Source organism: Eutrigla gurnardus, assembly GCF_963514095.1.
Source record: "Eutrigla gurnardus genome assembly, chromosome: 3".
Taxonomy (NCBI): domain Eukaryota; kingdom Metazoa; phylum Chordata; class Actinopteri; order Perciformes; family Triglidae; genus Eutrigla; species Eutrigla gurnardus.
This window is the reverse complement of record NC_139917.1, coordinates 27253202-27274746: the sequence shown is the minus strand read 5'-3', so window position 1 is coordinate 27274746 and position 21545 is coordinate 27253202. Positions and strand designations below refer to the sequence as shown.

Genomic DNA, 21545 nt, shown 5'->3' with positions numbered 1-21545 from the left:
TTGTTTGGTTTAAACCACTTTGTCTGGATGAATGTACGGAGCAGCAGGACACAGCCGGGGCTTTTCGACAAAATGCAAGAATGTGTGTTGCTTCACTTTTACTGGAATAAAAATGTGATTGTCTTTGTTTTTATTTGATTACTGCTAACAAATAAAACAATTTGTACAGAGACGAGTAAAAAGTGACTTTGAGCAAGTAGATCTCTGAGCGGGCAAGTGGAAAAAAAACATTAACGTTCTTCGTGAGCCCATATTTTAGCCTCATTTAATCATCTAATTCATGCATAATGCACCAAAATCAATTTGGGTGCATTTCATGGGACAATATATACCTTTTAGTATCACCTCTAAAATGTGTGGTGATGTAATAAACACATCGCTTTGGAAATGAAATAATGTAAAAGAGACAATTTAAATTAACAACTTCTACAACAATCCCGGATCCATTTTCTCCCCGGAGGGAATCATTATCCAGGGTTTGTGTATTCAGGTAAACACGCTTTGTTTAATCTGGAGGCTGTTGATGAACTACAACTTTCCCCTAATCCCAAATAACAGTGCGTGTGCTCGTGCCTGTGATCACTATAACAGTAGCTTGTACTGCTGCTACACGGACAAAACCAACCCGAGCTAATTATTTTTAATTAGCGGCACCTCTTCACTGCGATAGCACCGCTGCAGCGACTCTGTGTCAAACAAAGATTCTGCTGCTAATAAACATTCAAACGGACTACACTCCGCGGCAGGCCGGGAGGCTTCTTCTTAAAGCCCACCAGTGAGACTGAATCATTAATGAGGCTTTGTGTCATGACATCAAGCGATACCGGTGGCAATGCTTCCACTCCGTAATTTGTGCAATGACAAACACAATTTTCATCTATTCCCCAAAAACTACAAAAATGTGTGTCTGCGCGATGGGAAACGCTACTGGCTACAAAATACTGTAGAAGGGCAGAACAAATGTCACAGTCATTTAAAACCATCTGCTAAGTGCTTCCAAAAAAAAACGTGAGGAGTCCGGGCCAGGCGCACACCATTTGGTGCAATAGGTTCATTTACTGAAGTAATGTGTTTTTGTTTTCCTCGCAGTGTCTGCAGCTGTCCACCGTTCACACGAGACCAATTCATTAAACGGGCAACGAGCAACCCGAGTGTGAGGATGTCGGTTACCGTGACGATCCTGTGCTGCTGAATGGACCTTTTCCATTACGATCACGATCATGAGCTTTGATATCCCTGATTATATGAAATAGTCCATTTATGGAAGTATTGAAATGAAACGTCCCGGCAGAGTGCATGGATGCACACTACTCATCATCACACATCTGTCTTTGGAAGATTTTCATCAAAAAGCCTTTTGTTTGATAATTAGGCAAAGCACACAATAGACGGAGAACTTCCACCAGAGGGAGCGTGTCTCATTACATCAGCAAAGCACCGATCCATTATCTTCTGATTATCTATTATCAAAACATTCCGCTCTTCCTGACCGACCATATGTTGAAATGTTTATTCGAGTGCATTCATTGTGAATTAACATAACCTGGGAATGTGATTCCACTATATCATGGAAGAGACTTGATTGTTTGCATGTTTGCAACTCGCCCTTTTAATGCCTGCTGGAATAACTGCTAAATAAAAATACTTCTCATTGTCCGCTCCTCCCACGCCGAGGATGTTTCCACTGCAGGAAGTTTCCCCTGAGACCGACAACCTTTCAAGGAACTCATGTTGGTGAGTTTGAATAGCGTTTTAATTTGAAGTTCTTTGGATGAAACCCAAACAGGAATGCTCAAAGGGGGTTTTGGTTCCTCTTATAGTTGATTCACAGTGTCTGGAGCTAGAGATACGTTAGTCTTCCGTTTTTCATCCGTATAAAGATGTATCACGATGCATTATGGGATTTTATTACGGCCAGGTGATATTGCTGAAATATCTCGATTTAGGTAATTTCATATAACAATGTATATTATTATATATTTAAAATATATCTTTTTTTATTAATGTTATTCAAATTAATGTTGCTTTTTCAAGTAAAATTTCAGAGAGAAAAATGCCTATAATAAAAAGCCTATAGATTCATGCATGCACTTAAATACGAAGTAATCAGATTAGTACAAGAGTAAGACTTAACTACACTGTGGTATTCTCATTTTTTTAATCCAGATTTCTTCACAGATATGAGTAAGAAACAATTGTGGTTCCTGATATCTCTTTGTTGAAAGACCAAAAATCACACTGACCAGCTTACTGATCAGCTAAAAAGTTGGCTTTAATCTTAGTCAAGTCCAGTAAGCCAAACTAGTAACCTGTCCAGGCGCCCTGCCTCTTTGCCAACTGCATGCTGGGATACGCTCCAGACAACAGATGTGAGCAGCCCATTCACCTCTGCTTTTTCCATTATAATGTTCTCAGTCCCTAAATCCCAAGCCTGGATCCGAAGCATGTCCTGGCATGTCCCTCTCGTGCTATTTACCCACCCCTCCCCCGATCCTTCCTGGGACAGGCCTCTCATCCAGCCGCCAGGGCCCACACTCAAACCAGCTTCACCTTTTCTCAAATTCCCTCCCTGCTTTCCGCCTGGAGCTCTCTGCTTCACAAACAGGCAAACAGGCAAACAGCAACCCCCACCCTTCTGGTCGTAAACGCTGACGCTCCCAGCGCTCCCTCCACCTCCTCTTGGCATTTGCTGCAAACAATGCTGACACAGCCCCCCACCCAACGGCTCCACATGGCCCCACATGTTCCTTCTCCCCCAAAAAACTTCAACCGTGGTTAGGACTTCAAATTGCATTCGCATTATTATCCCTCGATTAGCTGCCTTGAGGATATATTTAGGTGTGTGTGTGTGTGTGTGTGTGTGAGTGTGTGTGTGTGTGTGTGTGAGTGTGTGTGTCAGGTTCAGGAGTCCGTGCTGTTCCATGAATGTTTAGCCCAATAAAGAGCTTCCTGCTGGATCCCCATTAACCGCTGACCAACACGCACAAAACTTCTTAAGTTGCCATGGTGACGGCTCTTTCCAGCCTGTGTTCACTCAGCCACTTACCTGCCTATTTAGGTCAAGAGTTACTTGCTTTAAATTATCTCCCCGACTCATATATTTAAAATAAATAGGGAATGTGCGAGAGCGAGAGACCTCGTATTAACTGTAGTCAGAAAAATGCCGGTTCTTTGTGCACTAGAATTACAGTGTTGGATATCATCGCGAGCGCTATAATAATAATAAACATTACAAAGAAAAAGCAAAGAATATTGGCGCGGAGAGAATAGGCGTGTTGAATTCGACGTGACATTAAAGTCAGCCAGAGTTGGAGCCGAGTGTTTAATTTAGTGGTTAAGAAATGTCTGTCTGGAGGCGGTTTGTCAAATGAGACAAATTAACTCAATTCATGGACTCAGCTTTGAACTAGCTTAGGTGGAAATGGGCTGTTTTTTGTTTTTTTATTACAGACACAAAGAATCCCAACCTCGTAATTCAACCGCTTTCCAACCGCAGTACATCCCGAGAAACTGCTAAACGGAGAGTTGACATGGGAACCTTTTCCTGACCTCGATACCCAACGGTCTTTACACAACAGGTGTACTAGAATATATTACAACTTGGCTGTTGTCGTTTACACTAAGCTCCTTGATATTCAATTTCATTCATCAGCACAACATGTCCTTAGTGTGACACGCTCTTCCCTAATTCCTCCGTTTCAAACCTTATCATTTCCTCCCAGTCCCGTCATGCAATTAGTGCCGAGCAGCAATTACGAGTAGGAAATACAACACTTGGCGCCAGAACTAACCCTCACCTAGTGATCACCGAATTGTGTAACTTCCAACGATAGTTTAAAGGCGTCCAATCTGCTGCCTGCCGGCGCCGGAAACACAATTAGAAAGGGCTGTTATCAACCTCGGTGCCGTGGCTGAGAAGAGGGAGGGAGGCGTCGGGAGAGAGGAAACGGAGCCCAGATCAATTAAAACCCACAGGTTTAGACATCGGCCTGTCGGCCTGACAGCGGCTTCCTGTCCCGGCTTGCTCCGTCCGCGAGACGCAACAGTGGGGAAGAACAAAGGCACAGTCACTGGGATCTCCCACCTCCCCCCCGCCTCTCCTTCCCACCCTCGTCCGGAAATCGCTACAAGGTGGAATCATTCCAATAGGACACTTCCTGCATACACAAGGAGGTGTGCTTCTGTTGGCGACCTGTGGCACTCGGCCAAAGTCGGACTGCAAAACCCCAGAGACGGAAAGTCTGCGTTGTTTCCTCAGGATTCTAATTATCACGTTACTAATTAATCCCCACATGCATGAGAGAGGTTGACCGTCCACAAGCTTTTTCTTTCCAGCTGAGAAGTTTGACTACATGACATACCTCAAGTATGTGCTCGTCTTGTTGCTCCCTGTCCAGCTTCCTTGAAGTAGTTGTAACCAGACCTGTTGGAGACAATGGATGACAATGTGAGTTATATGGGATAACCATGTCAATCAATTCATTATTGAGATAACACACTGTTGCCCATGAAGTTGGAATAGTTTGTTTTCAGACACAATCCTCTGTTTAGTCCTATTTAAATGCATCAGGAATCACCCAATCACCCAGGTGAGAACATTTGTTTGGTGCTGGAAAAGACAAGACATTTAGAACTTTATAGGACCTTTAAGGAATCTAAATATCACAGAAAATGCTTGACCATAACATGACAGATAAATGCCGATATATTGCACACAAATCTGTATCGGTGTATGTTGGTTAATAAGACAAAACATTGCAGAAGACAAACTCTGAGTTTGAAAAGAAACGATATGCCAGCCCCAAAATGTCCCACTTATCACACATCTTGGTCATAACGCATTAATAATAACATTCTCAGGATATTGGCTTTAAATATCTCTTATCAACAGGCTATATGGTGAGCCTACTAAATGTAAAGCTCATGCTATCAGGAGAAACAATGTGTGATTAATAACCTCCCACTCGCTGAAGGGTGCCATATAGTGATCCCTGCTGGTTACCTCATCAGCCACCCGTGAGTTAGGAGTGTGCATACGGCGGAGTGCTCCCCCTGTAGGTCGTCCCTTCTTTATGATCAACCCCCGTTGCCAGACAGCCCACCGCCGCCTCACACGTGTGAAATATCACAAAGGTCTGCAAATAAGTGTCCAAACAGCAGCATAGCCTCGACGCCCTGCTTTTAATTCTTCCACAAGCTGAATAAATAGAGAGCCAGTCAGACATCGCCCCCAGACTTCAGCACTTTTCTTTGAAACAGAGGAAAAGGAAAAAAGAAACGCTGCTGCTGCTAGCTGATGTGCTGCGAGGCTCTTTTTTCGAGCCCCGTCGTCACTTTTAAATGGGCAGATTGATGCCATGTGACGCGAGTCGCACTGAGGGGACTTTGTTAAGCCAGGCTATGACAAACGTAAAAATAAAACAAGCTTGAGTTCCCCAGGTTAATCCAATTTGGAGGTCACATTCGCAAACAAGGGAAGAAAAGGGAAGAAAGGAGAAGAAAAAGCAACGATATTGCTACATGGCTACGTTCTAAGCAGCGCTCTGTTCTCACCAGCGATGTAATTGCAACTTTGCAGAGACGCTGAGTGTAGAGTAGACGTGCCAGCTTCCACCGCACCAGAGCTGTCTGCTTGCCACACTGCGTCTGATTAGCATAAAGTAAAGGATTTCCGAAACCCAAAGCCATCAATGGCACATATGCCTGCAACGAGAATAGCAGGCCACAACTTACATGTCCTGAAATAGCCTCCCTCAGCACTGCAATTGAGGCACATGAGTGAGGCACTTTTACTCCCCCCTTTTTATCCTCTCCTTCTTCGGCTTTGCACAGAGCAGCAAAGATAGAGGCCTTTGGTATTCCACTGGGGGGGGGGGGGGGGGGGGGGATTGAGAACACTAAACACTTCCTGTACAATTCTGCTGGCCCTGTTGTGTCTAAACTGATGTTTATGTCATTAATACGTCGGTAGTTCATATAAGACACTTCGTGTGGGGAATATTGAGTAAAAAGAAGATTTATTTATTAAAATATTTGATTTATTGTAGGTAATTCATACAGAAGCTACGTTCCAGGCCAAATGCCTTATGTTATATTAAAAGGACTACGTTTCCCATAATGCTCTGGGAGCATGCTCTTGTTGTCAGTACCCAAGTTGCTGGCCTTTTTTTCTTTGCCTTTAATTTAAATTTGACATTAATTTAGTTAGCTTCCGTACCATTTTATGGCTTAGGTGCAAACGCCGACGCATTTTGTGCCACGCCTAAGCCGTTGTGTGCATAATACACAATATAGCAGATTATGGCAAATCATTTACCAGACATGTCATAAGAACCCGGTCTGAAGCGGTTGTGTACTAATTTGAGATGATAAGCGCTGATAAAACAATGTTCATCGAATCGTTAATTTTCTCCACTGTGAAGAGTGCTGTATGTGGTTAACTGTTGGACCAGGACTCCAGCAGACTAACTGAACTAACAGCTTCTCTATCTGCTCTTTTTGATTTAAAGAATATGATTTCAGAGCAATCATTGCCATCAAATATCATCATTAACCCTGGATATCAGTGATATATAACAAATGCCACAATTAAGCTCAGTGGATTTATACGACCTGCGGGGGGAATTACTGTTTTGCGACGTTTCGTAATGTCTGCGAGGAAAGTTTGCAAGAGGATCAGTTTGGGGTTTACATGAGTTAGCGAGCTGTAGATCATTACCATCAAAGCTAATAGATCTGCTGCACCACATAAAAAAAAAACGCCGCGCCGACTAATTATTCATGTGCTTTAGCGGAGCTGCAGCTGATGGATGATAATGTTATTAAGCTCCCCTGTGTGCTGTGTTAGGTAACTCCTCTGCTTTGTACATGCATTATACAGCAGAATACAGATGACAGCATTAACCGCGCCGAGTCTGGCTCGCCCATTTATAACTCCCCGGCAAATCAGCGGCCCCGCTCGGAGCTCGGCGAGGGCGACGGATGCGGCGCTCACCAAGGTAAACAGTGCGGGAGCTGAGCCCCGCAACGGACGCAAATCACACCGTGGAAACCTTAATCCCAAGGTCTCTCTGGAGAATAGAAATGTGCTTTTAGTTCTGCCTTCGACGGCGGTAAGTCCCAGTTCACAAACCTAATTTACACCTGGATGCTGCGACAGTGGGCGCTCCGCGAGATTAGTTCATGATGCAGGCAGCACTTTATACATGCAGGAAACTAAAGTGGGACGGCGTGCTCAGATTTTCATGCACTCCGCCCCGCTGAACCTCCGTCGTCAAGGAGCTCAGTACAATTGGCAACGTGTGATAAATATCATGCCCGTTTGATAACGGAGGGAGTTCTTCCAGATACAGTTGTGACTTTGATAACGGCGGGGAGCGGAACATCTCACAGCAGGGCGGCGACATTTTCCTGCCAAACCGAGAATTCTTCACATCTCGCATACGACAGACGATCTGTCATGTCGGAGGCTCGCAGGGTCGCAGGTTCCTCTTCTCTGTTAACTCATTCATGTCCTTCATGAACAGATTCATTGTTTGGTCCATAAAATCACAGAAATTGTCAAAAATGTGACCCTATGAGATGTTCATTCAGGTAACTATCACATGATACAAAGAATTCTAGAAACAGGAACGAGGTATTGGAAATATGATTTAAATATGACTCTCAACATAGCTGCAGATGATTTTTCTGGCGATAAACGAATTGATTCATTCACTAACTGATTAAGCTCTACAATAGCGGTTTGGGGGCGTGGCCTGTTGGACGCACTTGTTTGAACCACAAGCGCATGTTGTCATATGATGCTGCTTTGCTTCTGTTCCACATTCTTTCCTAAACGGCCCAGCGCTGATCACCCTTTTGGAGACAACTTGTTTCCAAAATGTTCAAAATCTATTTAAACTCGCCCGGCAACCGTTGACCACTCGCTTTCATGTGGGAGTATCCTGGCGATCCAGCCAATAAAGGTGCATGCCTCTACATCCCTACCTCGACGTTAAGGAACCCTAAAATGATCACTCGGTTAGCCAGAGCTCAAAAGTCTGCACTTCCAACCCACAGCCTTTGTCACAACAAACACACACACACACACACACACACACGCTGACCGCGGGCGTGGGCTGAGCCGGGCCGACTTTAATCACAGCCGTGCTGTTTTGAGAGGGGGAGAGAAACTACAGGAAAGCGGCGGTGGCACTCTCAAGCATGTCCATGAGCCCGACAACCACTGCTCCAAAATGGAGGCCTGGAGGGAAGCCGAGCAGTCCAGGACATAGCTGGGGCCCGTTCATACAGACAATGGAGAATGTGCCTTTTCATTTCCATCTGAGAGATCTTTCGTGTGGCTGTTGATGAAATGAAAACAATAGCCACGAAAATGCATTATTGAAATGCATGCCGTTTCTCTTCGTGTGAGGGAAAATAATGAACAGGCTGCAACATTTCTTATCCTGAGACCCGATGGTTAACCCGCCAGACAGCTATATCAATACACGCAGCTTCGTTAGGAGTTAAGTGTCTGCCACTCGGGCCTGAAACAACACTGTGAAGAAGTATCTGTTCTGCCATCAAAAAACACCCAAAAGGACTGTGGGAGTTTAAAGAAGGGGACTGGCACATGAAAGTGGGAGCTGTTTCTTTATAGGTCTCCAAAAAAACACTGCTGAACAAGAGCTACTGACTTCTATTTGATTGAGAGGGAAAGCAATGCTTGGCATGCCATTTAAAACAGGCAAGCTAGTGTCACAAAGAATTGAACCAATGCAACACAGAGCGGCTATACGAGGTAATGCAAATACAGATGCACTTTGTGAAAATGGGGGGGGGGGGAGTGCATTTAGAGTTTAGAGGGGGGAAAGCATTGTTTGCATTAGGATTGAGATATGTCAGCACCTCACAGCTGCCAGGCTTATTTGTAATCTGAATAGACAAGCACGTCATGGAGACTTGGGCCTACCGGGGATTCAGGCTCCGGGCCAGGGGAAACGTTATGGGGAGTTGTGTTGATGGAAAGGATGCGTGGAAGCATACCGCATAGAGCTTACTGGTGGTTCTGACCAGTAAGTCCTGATATGTAGAACATGAAATCTGGGTGGTATTTAAATTAAGACAGATAGCAGTCACAGACATGTGTGGGAGATGTTCTTTAGGTTCTTAGGTTTTTACTAATTAATGATGTTTCCATCCCTCGCAGATCTTGTGGATTTCACGTTGGTCCGTCAACTTCCATCCGTGACATTGACATGTAAAACCACATTCTGTACTTAGTCAAGTTGTGGTCATGTCTTCAGAATAAATCTGCACGGCCAATTAGACCGCTGACCAAATGTCAATCAAACGTGCTCGCATGTCGAGTTTAGAAATTGTATAGAAAAGTTGAACGAGGTTGAGTTCTAGGGCACATATTTGACACAAAATGAGGGAACGCATATGCATGGCCAACTCTCCTTCAAATACCTATATAATAGGATTTTGTCTGAAGGGAGGACATGTTTACTTATCCTTTCTGCAGGAACTCTATATTCATAGAAATCACCAACCTTCAATGGAAACTGTGGATGTAGGTCTTTGAAAAAGGAGAATGAACGGCACATTTTAAAAGAAGACAGCCATATGAATCTCAGCCAGCTAAGCTAACGTGAGCACTCTTTGAAGTTTTCCAGAGCGCAATCAGCAATTTTTCATTTCCACATTCTCTTCTACACAATCTCTTGGGAGCTGTAACAATTGTTTGGCCCCCCAAAAGGCCGGAAACACCAGGAAGTTGTTGTAAGTATCCATTTCCTATCTCACTTCCCCTGATAGTGGTCGGGGCTTTGGTAAACCACCGATTACACCCGTGCGTGCATGCGTGTGTGTGTGTGTGTGTTCTCCCTCAGACAGAGAATGCGTTACTGAAAGTTGATATGAGTGCCACAAAAAGTAGATGAATCGCAGCTGCAACCTTTTTCATTGAAGCCGACGACCACCAATGCACATAAAACTCTGTCAAAGGCGTCTAAGATTGCCAACGCGTTCTCCTCGCCACTCCTTTCCAACTCATGACGAACGTTAGTCGCTGCAGGCCAAGAAAAAAGGATGGGCCACAATTGTTCGATACGACTGTTAAGAATTCACCTGGGCTTCATTTGGGTTTAACCACTGGAATGAAAGCTGCAATTAAAAAAAGGGGCAAACACAATCAGGTACAGACAACCATCTACCATTAAAGGCGTGTTCCTGTCCGCTAGAACGGCGCCATTGTCTGGTGACGAATACGGATCGGAACCTTCCTTACAGGGTGCAGTTTGGCACAAATCTCATATGTCAGGTCACCGCAGACAAATGATCAAATGTTCTACAACACGGGGATAATTAAAGGAGCGTTTAGAAAGTACTTATACTACACGTCTAAAGAAAGAAACAGGTACGACAGACGTGGAGTAATGAGCATCCGGCCGAGATAAGATGGCTATCGTAATGATCTTTGCTCCGGCTCTCTCGTTAGCCTTGGTGTGTGTGTGTGTGTGTGTGTGTGTGTGTGTTCTGCTTGGTTGCCTTTTCCTAACACACGCGTGCTCCAGCATAAGAGCTCTGCTCAAAGTCCACTAAGCACAGCAGTAGCGTTCCAGAGAAGAGAGCGAGTGATTCAGCAGGTAATGACCGCTGCTCGCTCTCCCACAGAAAAAGGTGGGCAACTCGTGTCAACAACCTCAGGTGAACTAGCTGGGAGCTATGAGGACTCCTATTGTATAGGAAATCCAACTAGACAGCTAGTGGGCTGGCTGTCTCAAGTGCTCGTATTACTCAAGTAATAAACATTATTTGATTAGATTTGCACATTTTACATAAATCGCCTGCAGCGCCTCATAGCCTGTTGTGAGCCGTTGAGCCTGCAAGTCTTTACCCAGGGAATACAATTAGCCTCGGCCGTCGAAGGCTAAGCAGCCTGCAACAACTGTGGCCGTGTCTGTGGGTGGCATGAGATCTGTGCCGTCAGGCGACCGGTTCATCTTTTTCAAAGTTCAGACCCAAACTTCATTATGCAAATTCACTGATCTCACACTGATTAAGAACACATAATTCATATCCATGCCGACTGGCACAATTTTCATCCAACACGGCTCTGCTTCGTACTTCTCTCTGTTCTGATCCCCCCTCAGAAGAGAGAGAGAGAGAGAGAGAGAGAGAGAGAGAGAGAGAGAGAGAGAGAGCTGGCCTTGCACTTTAATGACAAACTAAAGTCAGAGAACAGCCAGAACAGACTTGTTTCCATGGCGGGGAGAAAGTAGGCCTAAGCCTTTCATCCTGGGTTTCGCCGAGCCAACGCGGGTAGAAGGGCGAAGCAACGCCACCCAAAGCGTCAAAGCGCAGCCTTCATATGTGTTTTGAAGGTTGGAAAGCTGCACCATGATAGAAGGCTAGCTAGTTAGCTTGGAACACATGCACGTTTTCCCCAAAAACCCACACACACACAAAACACAGGCCTTGAACGTCTCTTCCCTTTTTCCCACCCCTTTGCACAGCTTTGTAGATACGCCAAGGGCCTATGCTTTCGAATGCAATTTTAGAACGTATAATTACAGAGACTTACATGTTGTAAATTTAAACATTTTGCAAAAACCTGTAATATGCGGCGAGAAGTGCCATATTGAGTTGATAATGCGGAGAGATATCGGGCCTATTTTCATCTCGCCCGATGCCGCAGATATAGAAAATTAGACATAATTTGCTGAAGACGTACAATCTAAAGCGGCTCATTAAACGTGTTGTTGTTGTCGTTTTAAACTGCATAAACCGGCGCCTTGTGTAGTAGACAACTCTACTTTTCTCTTGTTTTCCCTCCCCACCCACCTGTCTACCTCCACTCTGCTGCAATCTCCAAAAACAAAGAAGGGAGAGAAAATCACAGCAACAGAAGTGATTATATGAAGTCGTGTTTGTCCAGAATGTTCTTTGTTGAACTTGACGCAGGGGGGCTCTGGTGTCCGCTGATTAAAGTTTTAAGATGCTTCGGTATGCATGAATGGCTCTTATCCTTACGCTTCAGTGTCCGCCGTAAAACCATTTTTTCCCAACGAGCTCCCCTGACACATTTATTTAAATAACCATGACAAAGATACAGCCAATTCTACTGTAAGAGGCCCTTCCTACAGTGAACTGACCATAAGCTGCATAGAAACTCAGTAATCCTACAAGTGGGAAAGAACTACAGATATGTAGGTTAAGAAGACTTTCTCACTTTAGGTTGAGAGAAAAAAATGCAGAGCCGGCCCCCGGGGTGAAGACACTACATGTGCACAAGAGAATCAAAAAAGATTTTACAAAATAAAGAAGAGATAACAATGCGTTCTTGTTTGGCTAAAAAAGAAATACCAAAAAGCATTCAGTTTCGAGATCAGAACATTCCTTCCCAGCCACATATTGTCACAGGTTACGAAAAAAAATGAAACACAATGCATCTGGAAGACACATGATTGTAAAGATAGTTTCTTCACAGCTTTGTGTAGTTTGTCAGGAGATAAATATCCCAGTTACTTTCCATTCTCAGAGTTCTTATCAGCGTACGTAAGGCGACCGCGTCCCGCATGCAGACGAAAAACGCCGACCTTGTGTGTCCGCCCGCTTTTTATTCATCATTTATTGTTTTTCTTTCTTTTCCTGTCTGTCGGGGAGTGCCCCGGCATTACTGCAGGCTTGTTTGGGAGCTTTGCTACGCCAGGAATCCTTATTTGGTCAGAAAATTCACATTGGCACTTCAAACAAAAATAACTCCAGTTTGTTGATGTGACAACCTTGGGAAACAGGACCACACACACACACACACACACACACACACACAGGCATCCGTGAGGACAAACCGGAGCAACTGCTTCACTGACCGTTCCTCATTTAGGTTTAGTGCACATTTGCATTTAAAGCCAAAACAAAAAAAACACCTGTGTGTAAGCGAGCTAAGAAAGGATAACTCAGTAATTGGCACTTTCAGAGAGTTGAACCATGGAAGTCATTTAAATCCACACTGATGTCCTTGATTTGTTCTATATTTCTTTATAATGGCAACGATAAAAGGCACAGAATGCATTCATCAATGAATCTCACTTCAATATTGAGTTCTCGTATAACGGGAATCCATCTGTAGATTTACAGAGGACCCTGAATGTACATGGAGCTCCACTTTGTACCTATTACTAGTGTTTTCTCTGCTACTCGACTAAACATAGCCAGCTCCTGCAACTTTTAAAGAAGCCGATGAAATATTAATCATCACACCATTTGCAGAGTGCCGTATGAGAACACACTTTAGAGTGTTAGAGTGGAAAAGCCCCTGTAGGCTCAACCCACTCCTGTCCTGGGTTAAAACTCGTGTTCACGCTGCTCTTCCTTCTTTCACAGGAACAGGAAGAGGAACCTCACAGCAGCAGCAGCAGCAGCCCACCAGCTTCTCAGAAGGCACGACGGTAAATCTCAAAACATGGCCCCCGAGCTTCAAGGCATAGTTTAATATGCAGCGTGATTCTTATTACGGGGAGTTTGCCACATTCATGACCTTTTTAAAGTAGTTCACGGCTGGAGATGAGGCACATGTGGCACCTCGTGCTAAATTTCTGGATATGTCAGGACATCCCAATGGATCCTCGCTTCTATTAAAAGAATAAGATGACCATGGTGACGTCAGACTGGTTCCCTCGACGAAACGGCAACGGGACTTTTCCATTTTGGAGAATTGCAATAAATGAGCTCTGTGGCAAACAAAGGTAACAAGCTACAACATGGGCTGACTGTGGCTCATTGGGTAGAGCGGGACATTCCTGAAGGTTAACGGTTCCATCCCCCACTCCTTCAACGATACACTGAACTCTAAGTTTCTCCCAGGGTGCTTTGCAGCTCTGCTCCTTCATGCTTAGGGTGGGTTTGTGATGATTGTAATGAGTTAAGTTTTGAACTACACCACAGCTGCATGAACGCACGTACAATAGCTAGGCTGTAAAGGTGGACTAGTCGGCAGGATGGTGGTTTTGTATTCTCATTTAGCCATCAGATAACAACCACCTTTATTGGGAGTAAAGTCATAGCTCCAAAGTTCACCAAGGGAACAGAGAGAAGAGAACAAATTTAAAAAATCTCTTCAACTTTTAGTCACAAACCTTATTTCTAGCATCTATCCAAAAACCAGAGACTAAATGCTACCTCATCCTGGTTTATAAGACTCATTCCTGCACCACTCTTTTCTTTTTTCATATCTAATCGTTTAGTCATAGGTTAGATAAACTGTTCTCTGCAAACAGGGCTACCTTTCAAAGCTTAATCCCATGTGCTGATTTATTTGCAGCTATGAAAGCTTCTTTCTTACACTAGCAGCCGAATTCAAAGTTACCATTTTCTGGAATCCAATGTAACCTCATGAGTCAGAGCAGACACTTCCTGCTCTGCAGAAGCAATTTATAGCGACATCAGTTTCCATCACGGTAACGGCAATCTCACCTGTCTTGGCGTTGACGGCGAAGAAACCCTGGGGATTGCCGCTGGTGATCCTGTAGGTGAGTCTATCGCTGGCCTTGGCATCCGGATCGACCGCGTTTATCTGGATGATTGACACGTCTTTAGGGGAGTTCTCCATGACGGACGGGTAGTAGACGGGCTCTGAGGTCTGCGGCGCGTTGTCGTTGACGTCCTGCACCTCGATGTAGACCTCGACGAGGGCCGAGAGCGGCACCACGCCGCGATCCATGGCGTAGACTGTGAGCCAGTAGTGAGGCGTTGTCTCGTGATCCAGCAGCTCTTGTGTTCGGATGACACCTAAGGGACGAGAAAAACACAAACAAACTCAGTCTTTATGCACAGCACATGGCTGAAGTCTCACATGGCTGCCTTGCTCTATCAGAGATCTCTGATACCATTAAACAGGCCGACTGAAACATGTCTTGTTAATATGTTAACAACAGCAACCAGTCAGTGCTCTCCTGTTTACATTCACTAGCGGGGAAGTTTTTTTTACTGCCATGTGGGGGCCGTAGCCTTCAGCTGAGCAAACAAAGGAGCTCTCAGAGGCTTGCGAGTTGTATGAGTTGACATTGGTTACGTGGGGGGGGATGGGTCACTTTGGCAATCTGAAAGAACTAATGGGGACATATGAAATTACGAGGTGGAATGAGGGTATAAAAAAATGCTATTTCATTGGTTTGCCGTAAAAACGATTTTGTTCTGTTGGATATGTACAAATGTGATGCAACATCCGTCAAAACTCATTTTCAACTCATGTTTGAATGGCTGAAAATAGCGAGCGGCGAGAATGTTCCTTCTGATCCTTGGGAGGAATTGCTAACAGCAAAGTTCACAGGAGTGAATTTGCTTTAGTGCTTTTCATCCCCACCCGGAGCCCACTTACAAGCACTCACCTCGTGCTCAGTAGCTACATTCGAACGGTAAAAGTGTGTACGTGTGCGACTACGTGTGTGTTTTAAAAAAAAGACGTAGATGTGATTCAGTTTGAGGGAGTGTGTGTTAGTTTGCTAAAAAGAAACGTGTTCTTAATGTGTTCATGAACGCTAATAATTCAGTTACCAGCATGCTTGAGTTCCTGCTTTGATGCAGCGCGAGAGGAAAATGTCACTACGTGAACCTGATGCAACGTGACGATCAAGTAAAAAAGTGTGAGGCACGCAGATGCATTCACATAGCAGTTACCACTGATTGCAGTGAATAACCAACCTGACGTATGCTAAACAGATCCATTTAATATGCTTTCTGTTTGTTCGACTAAAAGCAAAAATCTTCAGAGGGCAGGAAAAAAAATGTGAGCTGCTGATAACGAAACAACACAATATTGTTTGGATAACTTGCATCTGTGAGGTCCCATTATTTCCTCAACAGAACAGAAAATATACAGCAGTGAAGGGCAAGAATAAACACAAACATATCTTGCAGACAATGGAACCCCTGACAACCTTTATAATAACTACCATTTCCATATTTGTGTGCAATGCCTCTATAACCTTGACGCCGTATTTGATTTTATTATTATCTGAAAGGAATAAAAGTGAATCATGGTATAGAGGCACGCCTGTATCATAACCAGCTATGGGTGTTTCCTCGCCTGAATCTATAACACGCTTACTGGTGGCCCAGATAAGGGAGCCTCCACAACGCTGTAAACACAGTGACACATTTCCAAAGGTCCAACTAGTTTACAGAGACCGTCACTGCTGTCTTTGTTCACTGTAACCCGATGAACTTGCCACGGAGGAGAGTAACTGAGAGCAGACAAACCTCTTGCCTTGGGTAAAGACTCTGACTAAAGAAAAGTAGATCACACTCAGATTTACGAACAATTCCTGCACATTCGACCTGGGATCCTCTCTGGTCATTAGTCATCATTATGCCTGTCTCAACTTAGCTTGAGGCGTGCAATAAGAGGGTTAGTCAGGCAGGAAACAAAGGTAGGCTCCACGATGTCTCCTACAGCGACGAGACCCATGGCAAAAACAAAATCGCCATAGATTATTACAAGAATCCAAATTAGATGATGCCAGCAAACATTTCGGGGAAGTAATAAAATAAGATTCACAATTGTGATCACTTCAAAATAAAGTACCACATTATCAACTACATTATGACCTTATATAAGCCGACAACTCGGGAGTGGATACCTACTGGAATAAAACGTCCCGGAAATTGCAAATGTAACACATAAATAAGAAATGCAGATGCTTATGCGAGGCATCCTGAGCACAAACACGACAGGATGGGAAGACAGAAACCCGTAGAGAGGGAATTAGCAGGAAAAGGGAGCCATTAAATGGAGAAAGTCTGCGATGACAACGATAGTGAAACGGTGGAGGGTCGGTGTGAGGAGAGGAGGCGGCGCAGCAGTGGTGCTGATAAGGCAAAGTAGGAGAGGAAAGATGAGGCAGAACGTGGAGAGTGTGAGACATCTTTTTTGCCCGTGCCAAGCAGATGCCCATGCTTGAACGCTCGTGTTTGACCGGCAGCCGCCAGCGTAGCAGAGCAATCCCGCTTCCTTCATGCTTTCTGCTCGCAGGTCCTCGCCCGTTTCTGTCCACATACGGGAGATAACTTCATGTGTTGCAGTTCAAGCAAACATGCAGCTGCAAGAGGAATGCCTTCATGCCTCCATGCCTTTTGCCTTTTCAAATAGAATGTTGTTTTTCTTATTTACCTCAAAAACAGAACAACCCAACCATAACTGTGAGAATGAAAAGCTATCTGCCACGGCCTTTGGCTGACTGGTTACAAGCAACAGCACATGAAAGACGGATCTAAAGAATTTAATTTGCCACACCCGTCCCATATACCTAACCTACCCGCTAAGACAGAAGCAAAACCTGCCCTTAGGGTTTGAGGAAAAAAAAACAGACTGTGCAACAGCCTCTGCCAGATTTGCTTTCCACTTTTTTTTTTCCTCCCCCTTTGCTCTTTTTTCCCTCTGGCTTTGTTCTTCAAAGTCACTTGAGCACAGTGGCTGTGCGTTGGAGCCCTCAGACACCCAAAAGATTTCAAATTATCAAGGCCAGCAGGTATTTTTTATGTACGACTGTACTTGTCATCAACGTTCTGTACAGATGCGTATTGAATTCATACGATAACAACTTTCAGCCACAGCTTGAAGAGTGTGACATTTTTTTTTTCAAGTCACAAGTTGTAGAGTGAAACAAAGTAGCACACTGAATATATAATGGGATATCAATAAAATATTTAAGACTCACAAAATCCACATTGTCTCTGGTGGTGTTTCTCTCATTTCTGACTCTGGAAACTTGCAATTTGACCGTCCACCCCCCAAAACGCTGAGAATACGTGCTGCCGGTTATACACACACCAGGACTTCCCTGTTCAGTTGAAAAGTTGGGGCTTGCTTTGAACTACCTCCGGTAATTCGGCTCACCCCTACCCAGCATTCCTCAGGCCTTCTCAGGCCTCTAGCTCGCATGCTTACATAAACTTTCTCAGTGCTTTCTCCCCCCCCCCCCCCCCCCACCTCCTTCTCTTTCCACAGGCCGGGCAAAATGCTTCACATTCCACCACCACGTTGTAGATCCTAGTGTAATAGAAAAAGTCCCGAACTGAGCTTTCTGTTACCCGGCAACTTAATATATCACATCATCCCAAAAGTTGCCAGACATCTGTGGCCAAGATCTGTGTTTCAAAGACGTCGAGCCCTGTTTGAATTAATGCCCGAGACCTTTGAAATATTCAAAGCTTTAAAAAAATGTGTTATGTTTTTGTATATTCAAAACATCGCCCTGAAGGATTGACTTCACATTTTTGGGTGCAATATGATGAGGGGATTATTAGTCACAGGCAAAATAGACTTCAAACCTCTGATTGTAAATAAATAAATATCTATTATTAAGTCTGTGTGTTTTGGAGACTCTGTGTTCTTACAAAGTTCTTTGTAACTATGCGCTACTTTCAATCTAAAGATGAAAAAATTGTAGTTTTAGAGTTCGTAGTATTCGTGCAGTTTAGCATGATTGGATTTGATTGCGCTAACCTAGCTGATTGTTAGTCACTAATTTAGCTAAATTGTTGGTCGCATTAATGTGTTGTTTCTGTGAAATGTTAGTTTATTGAAAATCTTCCCAGTTTACATCATTATTTAACAGCGAGCTAAAGTTAGCTTTATTCATTATTGTTATTATTAATTCAGGTAGCTATGCAGATTTAGCAGGAGCTAATCTTTATGTAAGAGCTACTTTGTGTAGCAAAACACATTATAGCTAAGCTACATTCGAACTGGGCTGATTATTATTATTATTATTTTAGCAATGCTTTGCCAATACATTTATATTAGAATTCAAATAATGTGGAGTGATCGTGGTCATTTCATGTTAGACTTATACTGCCCATGTGTTGCTATGAACGGGCTAACAGGAAATGTTGTGGCTCTCTGACTCAAGTTAATGATGTTTGTTGGAAGGGCACAGAGGGGTCATTATACATACTTATATATACATTAGGATAGGTCACAAGGGTGCTACAGTAGCACATAAACACTATCTCATCTCCTTCCATATCCCGGCCTATTGAGCCAATGAGCCATTCCCACTTCGTGTGTCCGTGCTAGCAGACAATTGGCTGTCAACAACTGGCCAAAGGAAACACGGTACTTAATAAGCGCTCCATCATCTCACCAGCCTAACAGTGGAGAACACTCATATCTCTTTATATTGTGCATTACAGTATTTAGTTTTTTTGTTTTACAGCCAGTAGTGATGAGTTCAGCCATAATGTAAAAGTTGTTGAAAGAAAACATGAAAAGAAAAGCGGAAAATATCTTTTTACATGTCGGTGATGCATGTCTGAATGGGTTTTCCTTTCCTCGGTATAAAAAAAATGCTTATTAATTCCAGTTGAGATAGCTTTTTGGGCCTTAGCTGACGGCACAAAGCTTCCATTGTTACTGGGAACAGCGTTCTTTCAAAGGCCTTTGAACACGTCTCAGAGCAATACTCCTTGATTCAATATCACAGTATTATTTAGGAGCAGTTACTTCACCTCCTCGCCCAGAAGAGTTCTCTGTCTCTGCCTGTGGTAACAATGAGGGAGACACAGCCCCTCTTCATTCATTCCTGCCCCCCACCCCCACACCGTTTTCCATCCTCCTACACTACAGCTCTCTCTATTTTTATGGGAACCTGAGACTGCAGATCAATACCTCTTATTTTCACAACAGTATGGACTTAAAAACGGCAATGGGGGGAAACAGCTAACCCCCCTAGGTAACAAAACCCTCCTGCTTCTACAGATGACCTCACACAGTATGATGGCTAGAAGTGGGAATAAACTTTGGACATACCCGTCCAGGTGTTGCTAAATGCTAGCATTAGCCTAGCTCTGATGTTAACCTCCACTACGAACTAGACCCAGGAGGAGAGCTTTTGTTCAGTCAAAAATGTCATATTTCATGATGAAATCTCTGCAGTTGCATTCAGTGGTTATTTTGCTGTTGGTTGCCAGAACGAGAATTGTATTTTAATACACCCACTTCTCTGCACCTGAGCGTCGTGGTCAGGGCTTAGGTCAAGTACCAGACAGGATTGAAAATACCCCTAAATACTTGAAATAGTCGCTGAAATTTGAATAAAAGGAGAAAAACGAGCCGGTGTCTCTTATATCTCTGCCATTTAACAGTGAAAGCCCCTGGTGAAGATACTCAGATGTGTCCATTGGGAAGAAAATGCCATCATGCTGTTTATGGCAGTGCTTCTGCACCAGTGGCTTAAAGCATTAAATAACAACAAACTCAAACAGTTAAATGAAGCTGGGTTCTTTTGAGGATTGTATTCTACTGAATAAGCATGTAACGCATGTAACAGCATTCTGCACGGGTAAAAGGCACTTCTCTCAAGTCTGCAGTAGGCCAAAAGATCTAATTCATGAGTGTTAGCACGACAACAATCAACTCACAATGAAGGCCATCCTCTGCACAAGGCGACCTTACGTTTCTATAAAAAGACTTAATGGACTGAGAGAACAACATACTTTTTAAGCAGGGAAAGTGTGTTTTTCATTTAGCAACCTACAATCAACTGTGTCCCGCTGCACATTCCTGGTCCCGTCGCCACAGCAACAGCACTCAAGCAAAGACTATTTGGAGTCACGTGCCACTTTGCAGTCGCACTTTTATCTCAAACGTATCGGCACCGAATGGAAAAGTGGGCACAGGGAGCAACAGTCCTCTCCTTTCATACACTTCACGTGGTGCCAAAAGACAAAATGCGAGCATACGTCTTTTCAAGAACCTGTTTAACTGGAGAACAGTGAAGAAAAATAATCTTTTCTTTTTTTGTTGTGGAAATGGAAACACTGTAACAGGACTTTGTCATTATGCATCGAACGATTTCATTTTCCTTTCACAAAGAACACATTTACAGCACAGGCTGCAAACAGCACCGAGTGAAAGGGCAATGCATATATTATCCAGGAAGAAAGGGCAATGCATACATTATACAATCAGCATTCTGCATCGCATCTACTCCGAACTCCTCTCTGCTCTGGTCACCTTGTAACGCTGAGTAATTTCACTGCAAACTCAGACACAACTCGCTTTGAAACGCATTTTCAAAGTAAGTTGTGTCGAGGTTCATCCCATCACCTCCACGGCAATATTGCTTTGAGATGCTCTTTCTAGTGGAGACACACAGTGACTGTCCAGTGGTCTACTTTATCTCATATTCACTCAAGGATTGGATGATGTGGCAACAAAAATGTTTATCTACATTTACATCTAAATCGATCTAAAATGCATCTATACGTCTACGTCCCTAATAGTCCTGTAGGTAAACAAAATAGGTAACATAAAGGTCAGTGTTTCCCAAACTTTTTGTCTGGGAACCCACTTTTTTAAAATGATAAACCATTGCCACCCAATCCACAATAAACCGTATCTATAAATCGTGAGAAGAGCTCATTTGTGTGTAAATGAATGTTCCGGACCATTTTTACTGCCATTTCCCCATGACCTTATATTACTTTAAGGCGTAGTTTACAAGGCTCTTGTTTGTAATGTGGACCTTTACACTTCCTTAATTACAATCACGCAC

At 43.7% G+C, this 21545-nt stretch overlaps 1 protein-coding gene across 6 annotated transcripts in view; it reads right to left on the bottom strand.

Moving 5' to 3' along the window:
* Positions 1-21545, bottom strand: part of fat1a (FAT atypical cadherin 1a) — a 67112-nt gene that overhangs the window by 34968 nt on the left and 10599 nt on the right. For all 6 annotated transcript variants that reach the window (XR_014596907.1, XM_084006533.1, XM_084006531.1 and 3 more), the window contains exons 3-4: positions 14464-14778; positions 4362-4423 (exon numbers count right to left, since the gene is read on the bottom strand). Coding sequence is in view for 5 of the 6 variants with exons in the window: in XM_084006533.1 (XP_083862659.1) it covers positions 4362-4423; positions 14464-14778 (377 nt within the window). In the remaining variant the exon portion in view is untranslated. The remainder of the gene's footprint in view (positions 1-4361; positions 4424-14463; positions 14779-21545) is intronic.